The sequence below is a fragment of the Nannospalax galili genome, unplaced genomic scaffold (genome assembly GCF_000622305.1).
Source record: "Nannospalax galili isolate Female #2095 unplaced genomic scaffold, S.galili_v1.0 scaffold286, whole genome shotgun sequence".
NCBI classification, from domain to species: domain Eukaryota; kingdom Metazoa; phylum Chordata; class Mammalia; order Rodentia; family Spalacidae; genus Nannospalax; species Nannospalax galili.
Window position 1 is genome coordinate 14,030,866 of NW_008359442.1, and position 19,090 is coordinate 14,049,955.

Sequence of the window (19,090 nt, forward strand, 5' to 3'; positions counted from 1 at the left end):
AAAAACTGGTCAACTTCCTCCACAGCAAAGAGCTTTGCCTAGCAAAGGCTACATCCTGATACAAGCTACTCTGTTAATATCAATATGATTATAATAACAATTAGTGTTGAAGGTCTGCCTCTCAGAGCAATGGTGTCCACTTAGTAATACTACATTTCTATAACTAAAGGAAAAATCTCAAATTATTCTTCACAAGATAACAATGATTGTGCAGAAGTTACTTTTATTCCTGCCAAGAATAAATTCTCTCACTAAATAACAAATTAATACTGTTCTATTTGAAAATAACCACTTAGTGGGTCTAGACTAGAGGTAGCAGAACATAATAGCTACCCAGAATATCCTTTTCATTTCTATTTTTTTTCCTTTTAAAACAGATTTGATATGAATGATAAGACCATAAGGATAAAGACTCAGCTTTGGTAAGTTGCACTCAATAACGGCATCTTCCCTTAAATCATTGTCATTTGCAAATCCTGAATTAATTCTGCTTTAAGTCAGAGAAAATTATTTCAATACAAAGGACATGGCAAATTATATAAATTCTAGTCAGAGAGGTTGAGAAGACCGTACCTACTTCTCAGAAACAGTAATAAGTTGTAGAGCTGTATTTTCAATAGGAATGAAGTGGATTTGTTGGAAGTTTTAACAAGAATAACATGAACTGTTATGATTACTTGCTAAATACAAAAAAATATAATCTCATAGAGACATAAAGTAAAAGTTACTCTTAGGGGCTGAGGAGATGGTTGGTTGGCATAGTACTTGCTGTGCAAGCATAAGGACCTGCATTTGGATCCCCAGCACCCACATAAAAGCTGCACAGTGGTGGCATGGTGTGTGGGAGTAGGGGACAGGACGCTGAGAGAGGAGGCTCCCTGGAGCTCATTGGCAAGTCAGCCTAGCCCAGTTGATGAGCTCCAGGTTCAGGGAAATACTGTCTCAAAAAATAAAGTAGAGGCCTGGGAAATGGGTAAATGGCTGCCAAGCCTGACACCTGAGTTAGATCCTAGTGACCCTCTTGGAGAGAGAGAACTTACTCCGGAAAATTGTCCTCTGGTCCTTAAAGCCTAAAAGATTTCCTCTCTGGTCCTTTATGACTTTTGACCTGACCTGGCCTGCAGAATAAAGAATAGTAAGCATGAATGTTAAGGGATAATGATAGAAAAGCCCTCACTCCAGTAGCCTCAAGGGATGCCGTCCTAAGTGTTTCATTTTTTTTTCAATCAGAAGGCAATTATCTTTGCTTATGATCCTTTCCTAAGCTTGAAGAGGCACTGAAGGAAATGCCATAATTAAACAGGGACACTAATCCTTCTAAGAAGAGAATGAGAGTGTGTTCAGCTTTCGCAGTGTGTTACTGAGGATGTCATCGTTGTAAAAGTGACACTTCTAAAAGGTTATAAACCTGGATCTTGAGAAGAAAAAAATCAACATGGGTATCTTCTAGAGCTGTGAGGCTTGGAATTTACTATGTAGACCAGGCTGGCCTTGAACTCACAGAGATTCGCCTGCCTCTGCCTCCAGAATGCTGGGATTAGAGGCATGTGCCACCAGGTCCAGCAATGTTTTACATTTTAAAGTGTTTTATCAGCAGGTCTTCGTGACCATTGGGTAAGGATAGCAGATGGGATTATAAAGTGAAGCAGGCTTCATGGACCTCATAGAGAATTCAACCCGTATAAACAGTATACTTGGCAGGGCATTTTATACTTTGTTTCTCATCCAACCCCACTATCATAACAGTTGTTCAAGATAACAATTAAGTAAATTACACAGATAATAAATACATTCACACAGACATAATTGGCAAAAAATAAATACATAAACAGTAAATCCCTACTTGGTAATCTCAGCACACGAAGGGTAGAGTGAGGAGGATCAGGTTATTCTCAGCTAGACAGCAAGTTGAGGCCAGCCTAAGCTACATGAGGCCCTGTCTCAAAAAGAAGAAACATCTTACCTAATGAAGTTTAAAAACACATAGTCAATTCTGGTATATAATTTGATGAGTTTTAACATATGAATGCACTTATATAATCCCTACCATCACAATAAAGAATAGTTCCAATAGCTGCAGATTTAGCTTGATTTATAGTCTTTTTGTGTCTGTCTTCATCTTAGCCATGATGCTTTTGAGGTTCACTCATAGTTGAATGGATGAGTAGTTAGTTTCCTTTTATTGCTAAATAGCATTCATTGCTTGGATGTGGTTTATCTGGTTACTAGTTGATAGACTTCAGAAAGGATTTTCATGAACATCTGTGAACATATAAATTCTTATGAACACTTTATGCAAGGCCACTAGTTTTTGTCAGCATTCATGTACACAAGTTTTGTGTAGATGTGTTTTCATTTCTCTTGGAAAATGCTAAGGAGAGGAATTTCTGAGTCATAAAGCTAATGTAACATTTAAGTTTATAAGGAATTGCCAAACTATTTTCTAAAGTACATGCACCTTGACACCTTCCCATGAGTCATGTGTGTGCTGCTCCACATTATTTTTATTTTTTGGTCTTTGTAGCCCCACCTGGCCTAGAACTTACTTTGTAGATCAGGCTGGCCTTGAACTCACAGAGATCCATCTGCCTCTGCCTCCTGAGTGCTGGGATTAAAGGCATGCACCACCATGCCTGGCCACATCATTTTATTTTTAAGAAATATTTTATTATTTTTATTTTGTGTTTTAGTGTTTTGCCTGCATGTAATGCCCATGGAGGCCAAAAGAGGGCATCAGATCCCCTGGAACTGGAGTTTCAGATGGTTGTTAGCTACCATGTGGGTGCTAGGACCCAAACTTGGGTCTTGTGCAAGAGTGGGTAGTACCTTTTTTTAAGAGAACAATGTCAACAATGTCATGGACCAAACAAGTCATTTTTTTATTCCTTAGATTTTTTAATTGAATATTTGTGAATTTTGTATACCTTGATCATATTTAGACTCTTCTCTCCTATCTTCAAATTCCCCCAGAACCCCCTCCACCATATTTCATGCATGTTAAGGCTTATTAACCCATGTTTGTGTCCCCAGTTGCCCCTTGGTGAGAGTCCATCCACTGGCACCTTGTCAACCTATTTAGAGTCACTCCTTTAAAGAAAAGCAACTCTCCCTCACCCAGCAGTCACCAGGTGCCAGTAGTTCTTCAGCTAAGGTTGGGGCTTCTTACCAATTTCCCTACTTATATGCTGGGTTTTTATCTGGTTTGAGCTTTCGCATGGGGTCTTGTGCATTCTGTCACCATTGCTGAAAGTTCATATGAGTAACTTCCCAGTTGTCTGGAAAACTCTTTTGTTCTTGTCATCATCCACTAGCCCTGGCTCTTCCAGTCTTTCCATTACCACCCCTCTCTGCAATGGTCCCTAAGCCTTGGGTGGAAGAGGTTTGATATAGGTGTCCTACTTAGAGATAAGCACTCTTTTGTCTCTTATTCTCTGCAGCCAACATTTTCTTTAAAATAAAATCTAAATTACATTTCTTTATTTTGTAAGGGGGTGCTGGTGGGCTACAACATGCCTTTAGAGGTTAAAGGACAACATAGAGTCAATTCTCACCTTCCACCACATGTGTCCCAGGGAATAAACTCAGGCCATTAGGCTTGGAGGCAGGTACTCTTATTCACTGAGCCATTTCAACAGCCCTAAAAGAATTTTTTTAATTACATTTATTTTGTTTGCATATGTGTATGGGCACATGCATGTACAACACACATGGACATCAGAGGAAAACTTGAGGGAGTCAGTTCTCTCCTTTTAGCATGTGGGTCCTAGGCGTTGAAGGCAGGTCATCAGGGTCATTGGCAAGCATCTTTACCTCCTGACTCATCTTGCTGGCCCTAAAGTAACTTTCTAATTCAAATATAGCATAATACAGAAATATATTGCTTATACTTATGTTACATATGACATCTGCAGACATTGACATAACTACATCTGGAATATTACTCTCCTTTTCCCTATTTCCTTTCCACTTGCTATTTTTTGAGCCCTAGTAAGTGAAATCAAAGGGCAGCCTGAGTAACACTGGCACCTCAAGTCTCAGGTCAAGGTTAGAAAGGCAAGTCTGGTTCTTTAAGCTTGCCTACATGAAGCAACTGAGAAAAGAGTAAAGTTGACTAAATTTGGAATTGTCCTCATGATATTTCTTAATAGTTTCTGGATTGATACAGTGATGTTTTGTTCCATATTTATAAATGAAACAATTTAGTGTTTCTAAATGTATAATCTACTTGGTTTGACATCAGTGGTTGGAATATCCCTTTTATTTTAAGCATGCTATTGATCAAATATTTCAATGATGTAACTTTCAATCAGCTTTATCAGTGTGATTCCACAATAAGCATAGCACTTAGTGTTTTGACTTACTCTGTTGCAAGGACCCATGTGTAAGCTGGATTTTGTTTTTAAACAGTAACCCAGTCAATCTGATGACATTTTGTTGCCGTAAGGTCTGGTTTTGCCCCCCAGTAGAAGTGAAAATTCTTTTTGCCTTTTTTTTTTTTTTTTTTTTTTTTATATAATTTTTATTTTATGCGTACGAGTGTGCTTGTAGTTCCAGCTAGCCTGGACCTCAATATGTTGACCAGGCTGGCCTTGAATTCAGAGATACGCCTGCCTCTGCCTCCCCAGTGCTAGGATCAAAGGTGTACACCACCACATCCAGCTTAGAATTAAGAATTCTAATGTTGTGTGCACAGATTTGTGTAGAACAAAGCCTAGAAAAAAAAATGGAGGCTGCAGATTGAATAGTAATCTATCCTAATATGATTAGAGGAGGGAAAATTTTGGTGGCATAATTTTTCTTTTCATTGGTGTTCAATGCAAGCCTCAATAAAACTTTGCTTAATTGTCTAGTAATATTAAAAAAAAAGATGGCCTACATACAGCTGAGTTCCTCTGCACAATCATACAGCACCATCTGTCCACCCACCCACCCCCAGTCCATTTTTTGGCTGTTTTTTTGAGACAGGGTGTCCCTATAGCCCCAGCTGGCCTAGAACATACTATGTAGACCACAGAGATCTGCCTGCCTCTGCCTCCTGAGTGCTGGGATTAAAGGCATGTGCCACCACACCCAGCCCTTCTCTCCCTTTTTGAAAGGGAATCTGCCTCTCCACTTTTTTAAGGGAAAGAAGATAAAAATAGGAAATAATATCAAAAGCTATAGTTTCCCAGGGCTGCCACTAGCCATGAAATATCTTGGTAAATTGGAGAAAGCACTCTTTTCTCAAACCGCTTAGCTTCCCTTGAGGTATCTGTTGTAACTGTTTGCTGCCGCCTGTCACAGAAGTGCTGTAACATGCAAGTACATACATCTCAGGATATAGCACTCCTCTGCACGCAACAATCCACACTGCTGCATTTGGTATTCAGGATGCAGGACTAGTTTTATGTTTGTTTTTTTCAAGACAAGGTTTCGCTATGCAGTCCTGGCTGGCTTCGAATGCACTATGTAGATCAGGCTGACCTCGAACTCACTGAGATCTGCTGTCTCTGAGTACTGGGATTTAAGATTCTTTTTTTTTTTTTTTTTTTTTTTTTTTTTTTTTGGTCTTTTTGAAGCAGGATCTCCCTGTGGCCCCAGCTGTCCTGGAACTCACTATGTAGGCCAGGCTGGCCTTGAACTCCCAGAGATCCGCCTGCCTCTGCCTCCCAAGTGCTGGGACTACAGGTGTGCGCCACCATGTCCGGCAGGATTTAACATTCTTAAAGCATCAAAATTATTTTTAAAAATACTTCTCTAGAGCAGCAAGATGGTTCAGTGGATAGGAGTGCTTGCCACCAAGCCTGATGACCTGAGTTCAATGCCCAGTACTCACGTGGTAGGAGAGAACTGACTCCTGAAAGTCGTCCTGTCAGAGGACGCCACATGCGTGATGGTATGTGTGCATGCACAGATAACACACATACACAGAGAAAATAAAAATGTAATAAAAGAAATTAGAGTATTAACTAGAACAAAGAATGAGATAATTTGACTACCAGTGGTCAATTCTAGGTTTAAGACTCTATGATGAAGAAAATGAGAGCACATCTGGGGGAAGGTGTACCAGATAGTAAGTACAGTCGATTCATGATATAACAGATAATGAAATGACTAGGGGTAGAACAGAGAAGATGCTAGTAGCTGTGGCTAAATGCTCAGCCCCAAGTTAGTAAGGCAGAGGAGGGGAAGATGTAGTTAGGATAGGAAGGGCCTGAGTTACCACCTGGAACTCAAGTTTTCTCTACCTTTGAGATTCCATAAATATGTACTTAAAGATCCAGCCAGCTGATTATGACAAATCTTCACAATTACCATTGTAAAAATGCAGGGGCTGTCCTAGTTTGATTTCTATTGCTGTGATAAAACACTGTGATGAAAAACTTAAGGAGGAAAAAGTTTTATTGCAGCTTACACTTTCAAGTTACAGTTCATCCTCGAAAGAAGTCAAGCAGGAAACTAAGACAGGAACCTGGAGGCAGCGACTGAAGCAGAGATCATGGAGGAACACTGCTTACCGACGTGCTCCTGTGGCCCATGTTCAGCTTGCCTTCTTATATAACCCATGATCACCTGCTCAGGTGGCATCAACCACAGTGGGTGGACCCTTCCACATCACTCGACAATCAAGAAAATGCCTCACAGACATGGCATTGACCAATTTGATAAATTCCTCAATTAAGGTTTCCTCTTCCCAAATGTGTCAGGCTGACAACTGAAGTCAGCTATGACAGGAGTGTAAAACTATAAATCAGGAGTTTTCTTTATTGGATGCTCCTTTCTCTCAAATAGACAAGGAGCTGGTATGCATGCTTTTTTTTTTTTTTAATGTGTACACATGTATTGCCTGCATGTAGGTAACCGCACCCGTGTCGTTTCCAGCAATGCCCGAGGAGGTCAGAGGCGGCTGTCAGATCCCCTGGGACTGGAGTTACAGCCATTTGTTAGCTGCCATGTGGGTGCTGGGATTCAAACCCAGGTCTTCTGCAAGAATAACCAGCGTTCTTAACCGTTGAGCCATCTCTCCAGCCCCAGTTTATCTTATTTTTATGTGTATATTTTGCCTGCACGCATGTATGTGCACCATATGCTTGTAGTACCCACAGAAGCCAGAAGAGGGCCTCAGTTTCCCTGGAACTGGATAGTTGTTAAGCTGCCATGTGGATGCTGGAAACACAACCTAGGTCTTCTGCAAAAGCAGTCAGTGCTCTTAATTGCCGAAGCACCTCTCCAGCCCCTGGTATGAATGTTTTAAGTGCAATCAGTTTATATTTTGGCATATCTTCTAATATTAAAGCATCAACATAGATGTATTATGTTTCTGATGGCAAAAGATATTTCAGTAGTGTAGGACAGGACTGTCACATAACATTCGAGTGCCAGATTCATGTGTCCCTCCCTGAAAAAAGCTGAAAGTCCTATATATATGTGCATGTGTATGAGTGCATATAACACAATACAATCCTGAGTTATTAGGAACAAGTTCCTTACTTTTCAAAGATAATTTCATACAGCCAACTTACTTGGCTGACAGCATTGTGACCTAAGTTAGTTCTAACCATTCTTTTTTTTTTTTTGGTCTTTTTGAGACAGGGTCTCCCCAGCTGTCCTGGAACTATGTAGACTAGGCTGGCCTTGAACTCACAGCGATCTGTCTGCCTCTGTCTCCTGAATGCTAGGATTAAAGGCGTACACCACCACGCCTGGCTAGCTCTAACCATTCTAACCAGTTCTAATTCTGCCTTACTTAAACATATGGCTGTGTACATTACGAACCAGCTAAAGGTATAACGGCTGCACATCTGAGATGTCATCAGTGTATTTCAACATCCACATATAAATAAGCAGAAACAAATCTATTCAACACATTGGAGAAGTTTACTAGTCTGTGTAACTTCAAAATAGGATTTCCCAAGGTCTCAACCCAACACCTAAAGGAAACTTTTCCATGGTTTTCCCTAAAAGAGACTATTACCCTTGAAAATGTTTGCTGCATTTCCTGGAAGCAGCAGGCATTAACCTTGATGTATCCGTTCCAGGACCAAATGTGCTTCTTTTTTTGTGCCATGTTTTCTTGCACTTTTCAGTCTTAGAGTGGGAATACCATCTCTCAGAAAGGGAATGTACACAGTTACTCTAGCAGTACAGCTGTTTGCCACTCCCTAACTATGAAAACACAGACTTGTGATGAAAGGTACCAGAGGAGTAGGGGTGTGGCTCTGTGGAAGAGTGTTTGTCTAGTATGTGCAAGGGTCACATGCTATGTATTACTGTCTCAAAATGCAATTTTTGGCCATGTGTAGGAGTGCTTTTGAGAAAGCATTTGAGTCAATTCCACACCAGACCAAATAAGCCATGACTTCCTACATTTCTCAATGTAGGTCTTGGAAGTCACCTGTATTAAAACAAAAAGGGTCAGGTTAAGAGGTTTTGTATTCATAAAGTATCAGGCAGTCACAAACTTGCTTGCTTTCACATTAAGTATAAACACCATCTCATTTCAAAAGAAATAGAGGAATGATAGAAACCAGTCACAAGATGTGTTCCCACATTTAGAAATCTAGTAACTTCTCATTTAAATGATGCGGGGGAAGTGGGGAGACACAATGACAGATTAAAATCTTTACTATGAGAGTTCCTGAAATAAAACCACGAGTGCTACCAAGAAGCCACAAGTGTTTATTACATGAACAGAGAAAAACCATGATTTTGAAGGGCACGGTGGTAGCTCTTCTCTGCCTCCTTTAATGGGCTGTAAGATTAAAGGTTGATGCTGTATAAATACTATAATTATGGAATGCTGGACTCATTTTCTTTCAGGTTTACAAAAAAATCTTTTTGTCCTTCCTTGTACTCCTGGGCTCCTGGTGGGTCGACCACTGACTTGTCACCAAAGTTCTCAGAAGGGTTTACAAATGGATGTGCCCAACACTGCCATCTGATGGAAATGACAGACATTGAAATCATTTACTTTGAAGTGAATAAAGCCAGTTGTCTAAGAGGAACTATGTTGGGGTAGGGAGAGCGTTCATTTATAGCAATGGCAAGAAATACAAAATAAAGGAAGAAAGTAGTCCACACAAATAAAACTATAAAACAGAAATAGGACTAGTACAAATACTTCTGTAATTAGAAAGACGTAGAATCTTCCTGAAATGGAACTCAACCCTGCTCAAGATAGCAACAATCAGTGAATTAATCTATACATATAACAATGAAATCAATGGGAATATTGACATTATTTAAAGCCCATTTTGAGGAGTAAACACATTAAATTTTTGTAAAAGTAGAAAGAAGGGGCATAATTAAGCTGATAATTAAGATGACATGATACTGATAAAGAATAGTAACCTGGAATGCTCATAAAAAACCATACCCGACAATATAATGAACGAGAAAAAGACTGGTTTACGTAATAGCTGAAATCATGGGATAATGGGAAAGTTATGGGAAGATACGGTATCAGATTTTGATCCTTAAGTTCCAGTTGCATTAAATATTTACACAATGTATTTACTAAAAAAAAGGTCAAAGTCATAAAGAAAATTTATATTTACTTACTCATAATATGAAAACATTGTCAGTGTATGAAACTGAAGGTTGATGAAACTGTTAAAGAAAATGACATTCTAAAATTTTTGAATGTAAAAGAGACGCCTAAAAATCCATCAAACTTGCAAGATCTTTGCAGTTTATGCAAATTATGTCAAAAACTTTAAAGAGTGAAATCCAAGAAACCCCACATTTCAATTAAAGATGATACCTAAAGGGCAAAAGTATTTTTAATAAATAAGAACTATCCAATATTGTTCAGGCCTGAGCATCTTAACCATCTCTGGTATCTCTCCAATCAGCGCTGAAAACTCTCATTCAGCCTGAGGGACACTATCAGACACTGTCATTTAAGAAAAATCAGCATGATATGAGATTTAGAGGGCAAAGCTATGAGGTTGAGCTTTATGGTTTAGAAATCAGTCATTCCAGCACGGATGGGGAACCTTTGTTCTTAGTCTCACCCTCCAGTATCCTTCACCAAAAAAACCTAACTGTAAATAGCATTACAGTGACAGGAAAGAATTCATGAATATATAATGGAATAATGGTTAATTTCCTAAAAGTAGAGAGCTCTTATAATAAGTTATACTAGCAAACTTTAATAAAAGTCATAACTAGAAAAATGGGAATAAAAGTTCACACACTAATAATCAAAATAATTAGGAATTAAACCAGAAAAGTGCCATACAATATTTACCTATCAGATTGGCAAAGTGCAGCACTAGCAAGAAAGTGAAAACAAGGGCATTCTTGTATACTATAGAAATTATAAACTCACACCTTTTTTGGGGAAGACAACTCAGAACCAGTAAACTCATTTTCTCTATATTGCTTTCATTCCAAAGCTTCCTTTAAAAAAATCCCAATGCAGAGAAAATTACAGAAAAGCATGACATTCACTCACTTTATACATACTACTCCAATTTTAGATGTTAACATTTTGGTGTCCTTTTCTGTAAGGGAAAATTAAAACTCTCCTTTACCCAATGCCTCTCAAAAAATAAATACTCTTCTAGTGGAACTTGGTGCACACCTCTAATTCCAGAACTGAGGAGGCTGAGACACAAGTTCAAGGCCAGCCTAGGATATGCAGCAAGTCCCCATCTCAAAAAAAAGTAGCCACTCTTCTAAAGTTCTTGTGCACTATTCCTCTGCATATTTTATATGTCCCTGTCACATGCCCACACAGTGTGTGTACATATTTCAAAACTGACTTGCATTAATCAAAAATAAAAATGTTATCAATTCAACTATGAAACAATGTTTTACCAAAACTTACTTCATACTTAAGTCTACAGGATTTCTAAGGTGTAGACTTCATCTTATATGCTAAATCAGTGTAGTCCTTTAGAAATCTTGTATTTTTGTTTACTTTTGAGACAGGGTCTCACTAGTACCCTTTGCTGGTCTGGACCTTACTATGTAGACCAGGCTGGCCTGAACTCAAGAGATCTGCCTGTCTCTGCCTCCTGAGTGCTGGGATTCAAGGCGTGCACCACTATGCCTTAGAAATAATTTTAAACAGCATTTAAATGCAACAGATGTAGTCCCAACAGTGTACAACACTCAATTATGCAGTGAAGTATGAGCAAGTATGAGCAAGTTGGTGTCACTATGCCAGGACTGTGCTGCCAAAAACAATTTTAAGACACTGCCGATAAAGGATGCTTCCACATTAGAGATTACAGAATACTTCAAAAGAGTAATTTGGAATAAATCTGGTATTTAAGCTTTTACATGAAACGTTTTATAACTTTTGCTTCAGCCTTTTATTTCCAAAGTATTGAGAAAGCCCAGCCTCAGGACCTTTCTAGCCCAGTCCGTCCTCCATTCCAGCAAGCTGCCCCAGGTCTACGGCAGCTAAGGGGATGCTAGTAGGCTATGGTGTTAATTCTTATCTTGGTAATGTCTTCAATTAGAAGAAGTCTAGAGACAGTCACATCAAAGAAATTCACATGCTTATCAGGTGGGATTAGGGTAAAACACTTGATCTAAACAAAACTGAGGGGCTGGGTATTAAGACTTTTTGAGACAGGGTCTCCCTGTAGCCCCAGCTGTCCTGGAACTATGTAGACCAGGCTGGCCTTGAACTCACAGAGATCTGCCTGCCCGGAATGTTTTTTTAAGTGAAAATGCAAAATCATGACAAATATCCAAACTTTAATCATTAATACCAAATTTTCCTTTTGCCTTAGGCTGTAATATGGCACTGTTACTGATCCTACTTTAAAGAGAAAAAAAGGGGGTCATGGGATAGATGAAACCAAGTGAGTAATGTGGTACCACACTACAGTTCAAAAATGTAAAACACAGGGGTTAGGCTAGTGAGATGGCTCAGGTTAAGATACTTGCCACCAAGCCTGATAACCTGAGTTTGATCCTGGGACCCATATGGTAGGACAGAACTGATTCCTCCAAGTTGTCCTCTGATCAGTCTGTGACATGCATATCCACATACATACATACACATAAATAAAATGTATACAACAGAAATACATAAATTATCATAGGTAGGTGTCCAATTTTCAAGATTAGCCCCCCCAAATAAATCTGTTAAGATTCAGAAAGAATATAAATTATGTTTACTAAGAACTAGATTCAAATAAAAAGACAATGTATACCTGTCAGAAATCAGCATTTACAAGGCTACAGTAACTAATATGATGTATTTGCACAATTCAGAGAAAAAGACAATCGAACAATAAAGACACTAGAAATGGGCCATGAAGAGCTGAGTAACCAGTACTGACAGAGATAGCATGGTGTTGGCACAAGAGCTGTATGAAAAGGAAATAAATTAATACTGTGGACCAAAAATCCAGAGATGCACATGGGAAAGTAAAATAAATTAAGACTGCAGGGAGAATGCATCTTGAACAGAGCAGTAGCTGTCTGCTAAGGTTTCAGCTACAGATGCAAGAGGGTCCTCCTGCTTTATCACCATGGCGAGTCTGAGGCCATCCTGGGCTACATAGTTGAGTATCAGGCCTACAAAGTGAGACTGTGTCTCAACAAAACAAAAAACCCAAACAATAAAAAGTATCAGAAGAAAACATTAGAGATCGTATGTGGGATAATTTCTTAAAAAAACAAAAACCATTCTGGAGAATGTTAATAAGAGACTCAACATACAAGGCAACAGATAAATGAAAAAAATGTGGACTGGGAGACTGAGCTCACATACCAAGTAATTAGTAATTCTCTATAAAAAAAGACAAATGGGAAAGGGACAAATTCAAAAGAAAAACAGTGCCAAGGATCTGAGAATTCAGAGAAGAAATTCAACACACAGGTTCTTACATGTAATCAGAAATACAAACTGTATGAGATAATTGTCTCCTTGCCTCACTGGCGAAACTACAGTCTGACACTACGAAGTGTTGGTGAGGATGTGGTGGGATGAAGCTCAGGAATCCATTCTGTACTTGTGGTACATGAGCAAATCGGTGCATCTTTGGTATTAGCTTGAAGATGTGCATACATCTTGTTTATAGAAAATACCAGTCTAGAGCAGTATTAGTGCTCAAAGGGCAAATAATCTAAATATACTTGAATGGGACGTGGATAGTCACAAAATAGAGTACTAAATACCAGATTTTTCTTATTAACCACTAGCTCGCTTATAGGAGTGAAATCCAGAGGACACATGAGACTAAGAAAACACCTTTTCAAAAACAAACAGGAAATAGAGTGCAACCAGGAAAGGCAGCAGGCAGCAGAAGAGGTGAAACTAGCTGAAAAACAATTTACTCTGTATTAGTGGCCAACAGTGTTTTACTTTAAGATCAGGTCACCACAAACAATTCTCTACAACTTAATGGGCAAAAACAGACCTTAGGCTGAAGACCTAAGACCCTGGGTTCAGCTGGAGAGATGCCTCAGCAGTTAAAAGCATTGGTTGCTGTTGCAGAGGGTCTGGGTTTGATTCCCAGCACCCACTTGGCAGTTTATGACTATCCATGCCTGTTCCAGGTGATCTGACACCCTCTTCTGGCCTCTGCAGGCATTGTATGCACAGTGTAGTGTGCTTACATACATGCATGCAAACATTTCCAGATTTTTATTTCGCTTGTTACTAGCAAGCCACTTGGGAATCTAGATAAAAGGAGTTAATTTATGGTTCAGTATTTAATCTACCAAACAAACCCAAATTAACTTTTAGATAGATCTAATTTATCCCTACCTGCCTATCCATCTGAATATAAGGATCTATCTAATCTATCAATTATCTATCCATCTGTATATTCACTGTAGTTTCAAATGTTACTTGTTTCTTATGACCAACTTGGTTCTAGAGGATGACTACATTATGATAAGGAATCTAAACTCAAACACCAGGCACGGTGGCGCACACCTTTGATCCCAGCACTCAGGAGGAAGAGGCAGGCAGGCCCTTGTGAGATTGAGGGCAGACTGGTCCTCAGAGTGAGTTCCAGGCCAGCTGAGAATACAGGGAGACCCTACCTCAAAAAACCAAAAAAACAAACAAACAAACAAAAAAAAAACCCCAACAAACAATCCCACCTACCTGATAAAACTGATAAGACTTAAGGGAGGAAAAAATACCAGTGTTGTGGTCACTTTTGGCCTTCCCAAAACTCAAGTACTGACTCATCATCGAACAATAAACAGCTATGTATATCAGAAATTGAATTAATTTAAAAAGAATTAGACCTTACTGGAATCTTTGTTGAACCCTGGATTTGCATTTTGAAAACTGAAATACTCAAGAAAGAAACTTTTACATCACCCGACCCACTTCAATGTCATGTAGGGAAAAAAATGTTAAAGTCCTATCTTTTTTGTTTTGGGGTTTTGCTTGTTTGCGACAGCATCTAAGTTGCCCTGGTCAATAACACACAGATCTGCCTGCTTCTGCTTCCTGAGTATTGGGATTGAAAACATATGTGCCCCCAACTCCAAGTCCTATCTTTGACCAACCTGACATCTTCCACAGTGGCAAATAATTTACAAGATTCAATCGAGTAAGATTTCCCCAAACACTAACACAAATCTACAGACCAATAACCATAACTAAAGACAACTTGAAATATTAAAAATGATCTGAATATGTCAGATGAAAAGCGAGTTTGGTTTTTGTGAATGAAATCCTAAATTTGAATATGAAAAACCTTTTCTTTCCTACAAGATTTCAGTTTATCTTGCTTTTAAAGTAGAGCCACCATTCAGCTAACTCTGGTAAATTTTTAATCAGACCTAATGTGAAGAGTCATACACTACTCTATGGTATCTGACATAAATGAATTCACTAGGAAGAATCCAAAAAGTCTAAGCAACTTGTGAAGCTCAGGGTCCCAGAGAATCTTTCAAGGTCCATGAAACCTAAACCATTCTCATACTTATTCTAACACTTAAGTCTTTAAATATATTGGCATTAACAACAATTATGCAAAAGACTCTGGCTGAAACTGCAGGTCACTTAGCACAAAATAATTTGTCACCCTTCTTTTTAAAAATTTCATTATTTTTATTTTATGTATATGAGTGTATTGCCTGCATGTATGTGAGTGCACCCATGCCGTGCAATGCCGCAGACATCAGGAGAGGGCTTCAGATTCCCCTGGAACTGGAGTTAAGGACAGTTCATAGCCACCATGTGGGTGCTGGGAATCGAACCCAGGTCCTCTGCAAGAGCAGTCAGTACTCTTAACTGCTGAGCCACCTCTCCAGCCCCAACACCCTTCTACCTTTAATTGCCACACAGGAAGGAAAAAAAAACAACAAAAAAACTTTCAGTTAACAATGTTCTTGATCAAACAATAGAAAGCTTTCATTAAACCTCTATCTTAGCCACCAGATATAGTGGCACATGTCTGTAATCCCAGCATGGGGTGAGTGTAGGTGTAAGAGGATCCTAAATTTGAGGTCAATCTAGATTATACAGAAAGACCTCTCTCAAAGTAAAAATAACCTCTATCCTTGGGCTTTTTTTTTTTTTTTTTTTTTTTTTTTTTTTTTTTTTTTTTGTCTTTTTGAGACAGGGTCTTCCTGTAGCCCCAGATGTCCTGGAACGTAGACCAGGCTGGCCTTGAACTCACAGAGATCCGCCTGCCTCTGCCTCCCGAGTGCTGGGATTAAGGGCATGCGCCACCACGCCCGGCTCTATCCTTGGGCATTAAAAAAAAAAATCTTTGGATTAAAAAAAAAAAAAAATCCTGTAAGGTGAAATGGTTAGTCCTGGCTCTAAAGTGCACCCAAGTGATGGCTGTCTCCGGTGTTATCATTTCAGAGTTGTGCAATGAAATAGCTGGCCACTTTTTATGAAAAAACTATTATTAACTTGAAAGAATGACTGACAGACTATGATTATTCAGGAGACATTTCCTCCAAAATAAGTGGAATAAGCTTGTCACTGGAGGAAAACAACTGACAATATTTGTTGCAAATCATAAATTTTCACCTTTCAAAAGAAAATTAGAATACTGAAAAATCTCTTTCCATCACCATGAGCTTGGTAGCTCCCCAATACTTAAAAGATTTTTTGAGATCAGTTATATTAACACATTTTAATCATTGAATAATTATATCAGCACTCAAAAGAATTACACAATACAGTGAACAGTATTTTCCAAGTGATCAACTCATATATAAAATCATGCACAGGTAGGAAGATCCAATCAAAATGCAAGATAGACTTTAATATAAAGAACAAAGTCCTTTGAAAGGTAAGGTTTCAACCATCACCCTCCAACTAGCCTCCAAGAAAATTCTCTTTTCCAGCTGTGTTTGTGTGTAAGGCTAAGTTTCTACGTATACATCAACATGCCACATCAAACAGACTGTGTGTAAAGAGAAAAAGCAGACAGAAGAATCCAGTCTGACATATATACAGTGAAAATCAGCGCCACTTTTTATGCAATTACTTTTTAGATTTGGAAAATTATTTTACAAAACAATGTTACCTATGTTAGCACGGTGTTTTATAATATCCTAAAAAATTCTATTTTAAACAATTTCTAACACAGTAAATATCAACAGGCAAAGTCCATGGAAGCATGAAGTTTTGGGGGCTATCTAATTTTTCACAGTACAAATGGGTCGTGAGATCAAAATGTTTGCCAAGAGCTGGATTACAGGGCTCAGATGACAAAAGTCAAACACAGAGCTCTCCTCTGAGTTATGAAGGGCTTAGACTTGTACTTTTAAGGACATAACCCCCAAAAGTTTTATTTCCTTTTTCTCAGTATAACAAATGTTCTGGAGTGGAAAAGAAGCAATGAGTACTGTCCCTACATGGTCTGATTAATGCCTCTTTGGAGTTAGAATTCATTTATATGGTTTTGTATGAAAAATTTCCAAGTATGCTAAAAATATAAAACCAAATCCAAAGCTGCATTTTTATTTGAAAACCATACCAAAGAGTAATATGTCACACTGTTTTTTTAAAATCAATTCTTTATTTAGGTAACAAGTTGGTTATGTTCACTGCAGTGTATGAAACATCACAATACCATACTGGAAAGGTACTATCAGTACAGGGTTGGATCAGAGTGGACAGGTTAAACAATAAACCATTTTGTATTCTTCATTCTCATCTTTTAACAACCCCCCAGACCCCAGTAAAGGGACAAGTAGCGGTTAACACCATCATGTAAAGAAACCACTTTTAACTTACAAGGGTAAAATCTAAAGAATAAATAAAATATATCATGGCAGTAATTCCTTTTAGACCAAAACTCAGGTGCACAATAAATCAAGTGATCAGGAAAGCTGTCTGTATGCAAATGTGGCTCCTCAGAAACAGCTTCAGGAAAAATGATACAGAAAATACCATGAATTCCATTTCACACAGAACCAGATGATGACTCATTTAACTCTACACAAGGGCAAGTACAACTGCTGAAACACAAAACATATAGGAAAATGTTTACAAAGCATCCACAACATGTAAACCAGGTACAAATGGATACATTCATTACTTCTACTCCAGTAACTGCTTTTCAATAAATATTTTACTCTTCATGTTCAGCATTGAATTTAATACATGCAAAACTCAAAATAATCCAAGAATTCAAAGTTATTGTAAAAATAGAATTAAACTAAATAATTTTCAAGTACCTTATGTGACAGCCACTCTGTACCGTGCCCAATGTTATAAAATCAAAGGTTACTGAACCCATGAAAATATCTCTGTAATATTTTCTTAGATCTAAAATAGATAATTTTAAATGTATTTATAGTATCTCAATGTGATATTCTGAGCTTTTAAAATAACATAAAGTTAAAAATTATACCCAATTACATGAAACTTGTATCATAAAAGCGGAAAAATTATAACTATAGAAACCCACATTTAAACACCCCCCCCCAAAAATCACAATTTACATTATGAAGGCAAATCTTATCATTTAAAAGAATTCGAAGCAGTGAGACAACAAAGCAAAAGTATAAATAGCCATAAATTACTCATTTTGTTTCAAAAGATTTTCTAGGAAGAGTTGAAGGATGTAGTAGACACATGCACAGAATTTGTAAGGGTTTATAATATTATTGCCAAACAGTGTAATCTTGAAGCAAGGCAACATTACAAATTTGGACATTATTGGAGAAACCAGTTTGGTAATACAGGTAAAATTGGAAAAAAAAATTAAATAACAATAATAAATACATATCATATAGTAAATTGCTCAAATGAAATTCCAAGCCACCGAACTACAAAAGGTTTCCAACTTGGTGAACTGAAAAAGGAACTTTTCATACAATTCTTTACTCTTACATGCTTATATGCTGTGTGTTTTGTTTTGTTAAAAAAAACATAATGTATCTCCAGAGTATAGCTAACTATATTCCCATGCACCTCAGGCACACTGTTGATTTGTGGTAAAATTATTCCACTGGTTTTGAGGGCCAAAAGTTCAATACAGATGTAACCAGGATGCCTGAGACTGGCATAAATACTGTAGAGTACAGGCAATGTTACGAGTGGCAATTATCAGAAAATACAAATATGAACAAATGATGGGAACTGCTAATGGTTTTCTGCTCATATCACAAAACATTGGGAATCCACAAGAATATTTTCCCTTATATTGAAGAAAATTGTGATTAAAAGTTTTTTCCCCCAATTTTCAGAATCAAAAGCATTTTAGAAGGTTTATAAGGCTACCATGAGTCTTCTAGATCTCCAGCACCCTACAAGAAGAAAAAAGGAAGAATATTGTTATTATTTACCTATACCACTTCCAAGTTGGATTGAATTGTAAAAGAAAACAAAATTAGGTAAACAAATTACCTTCCTTTCTTTGTTTGAAAGGTTATTTTAACAGAGAGATGTGTGTACTGTATAATGTGTATCTGTCTAACATAGAGAACTGATGAGTTTTTTCACTCGCTTCTTCACCAGATGCCTTCCTTTCTCAAAACACTTAAAAATACTCTGGCTTGGAAAAATGTATCAAAATATCAGCTACAACACCTGAAGACTCCAAACTTTTAAATTATGGTACCCTAAGCAACTTTAAACACATTATATAGGAAATTAAATGTTCTATAGCCAGAAAACAATTTAAAAAAATTTTTGTTACAATAGCTATCT

At 37.9% G+C, this 19,090-nt stretch overlaps 1 protein-coding gene across 2 annotated transcripts in view; it reads right to left on the bottom strand.

The window, feature by feature from the left end:
- Window positions 1-8,667: 8,667 nt before the first annotated feature.
- Ppm1b (protein phosphatase, Mg2+/Mn2+ dependent 1B) overlaps window positions 8,668-19,090 on the bottom strand; it is a 70,461-nt gene continuing 60,038 nt past the window's right edge. The window contains exon 6 of one of the 2 annotated variants that reach the window (XM_008823082.3): window positions 8,668-8,917. In XM_008823082.3, coding sequence (XP_008821304.1) covers window positions 8,879-8,917 — 39 coding nt within the window. In that variant the 3' untranslated portion in view covers window positions 8,668-8,878. Of the gene's footprint in view, window positions 8,918-16,942; window positions 18,688-19,090 lie in introns of those variants that run through there. The other variant, XM_008823083.2, reaches the window with a different exon arrangement.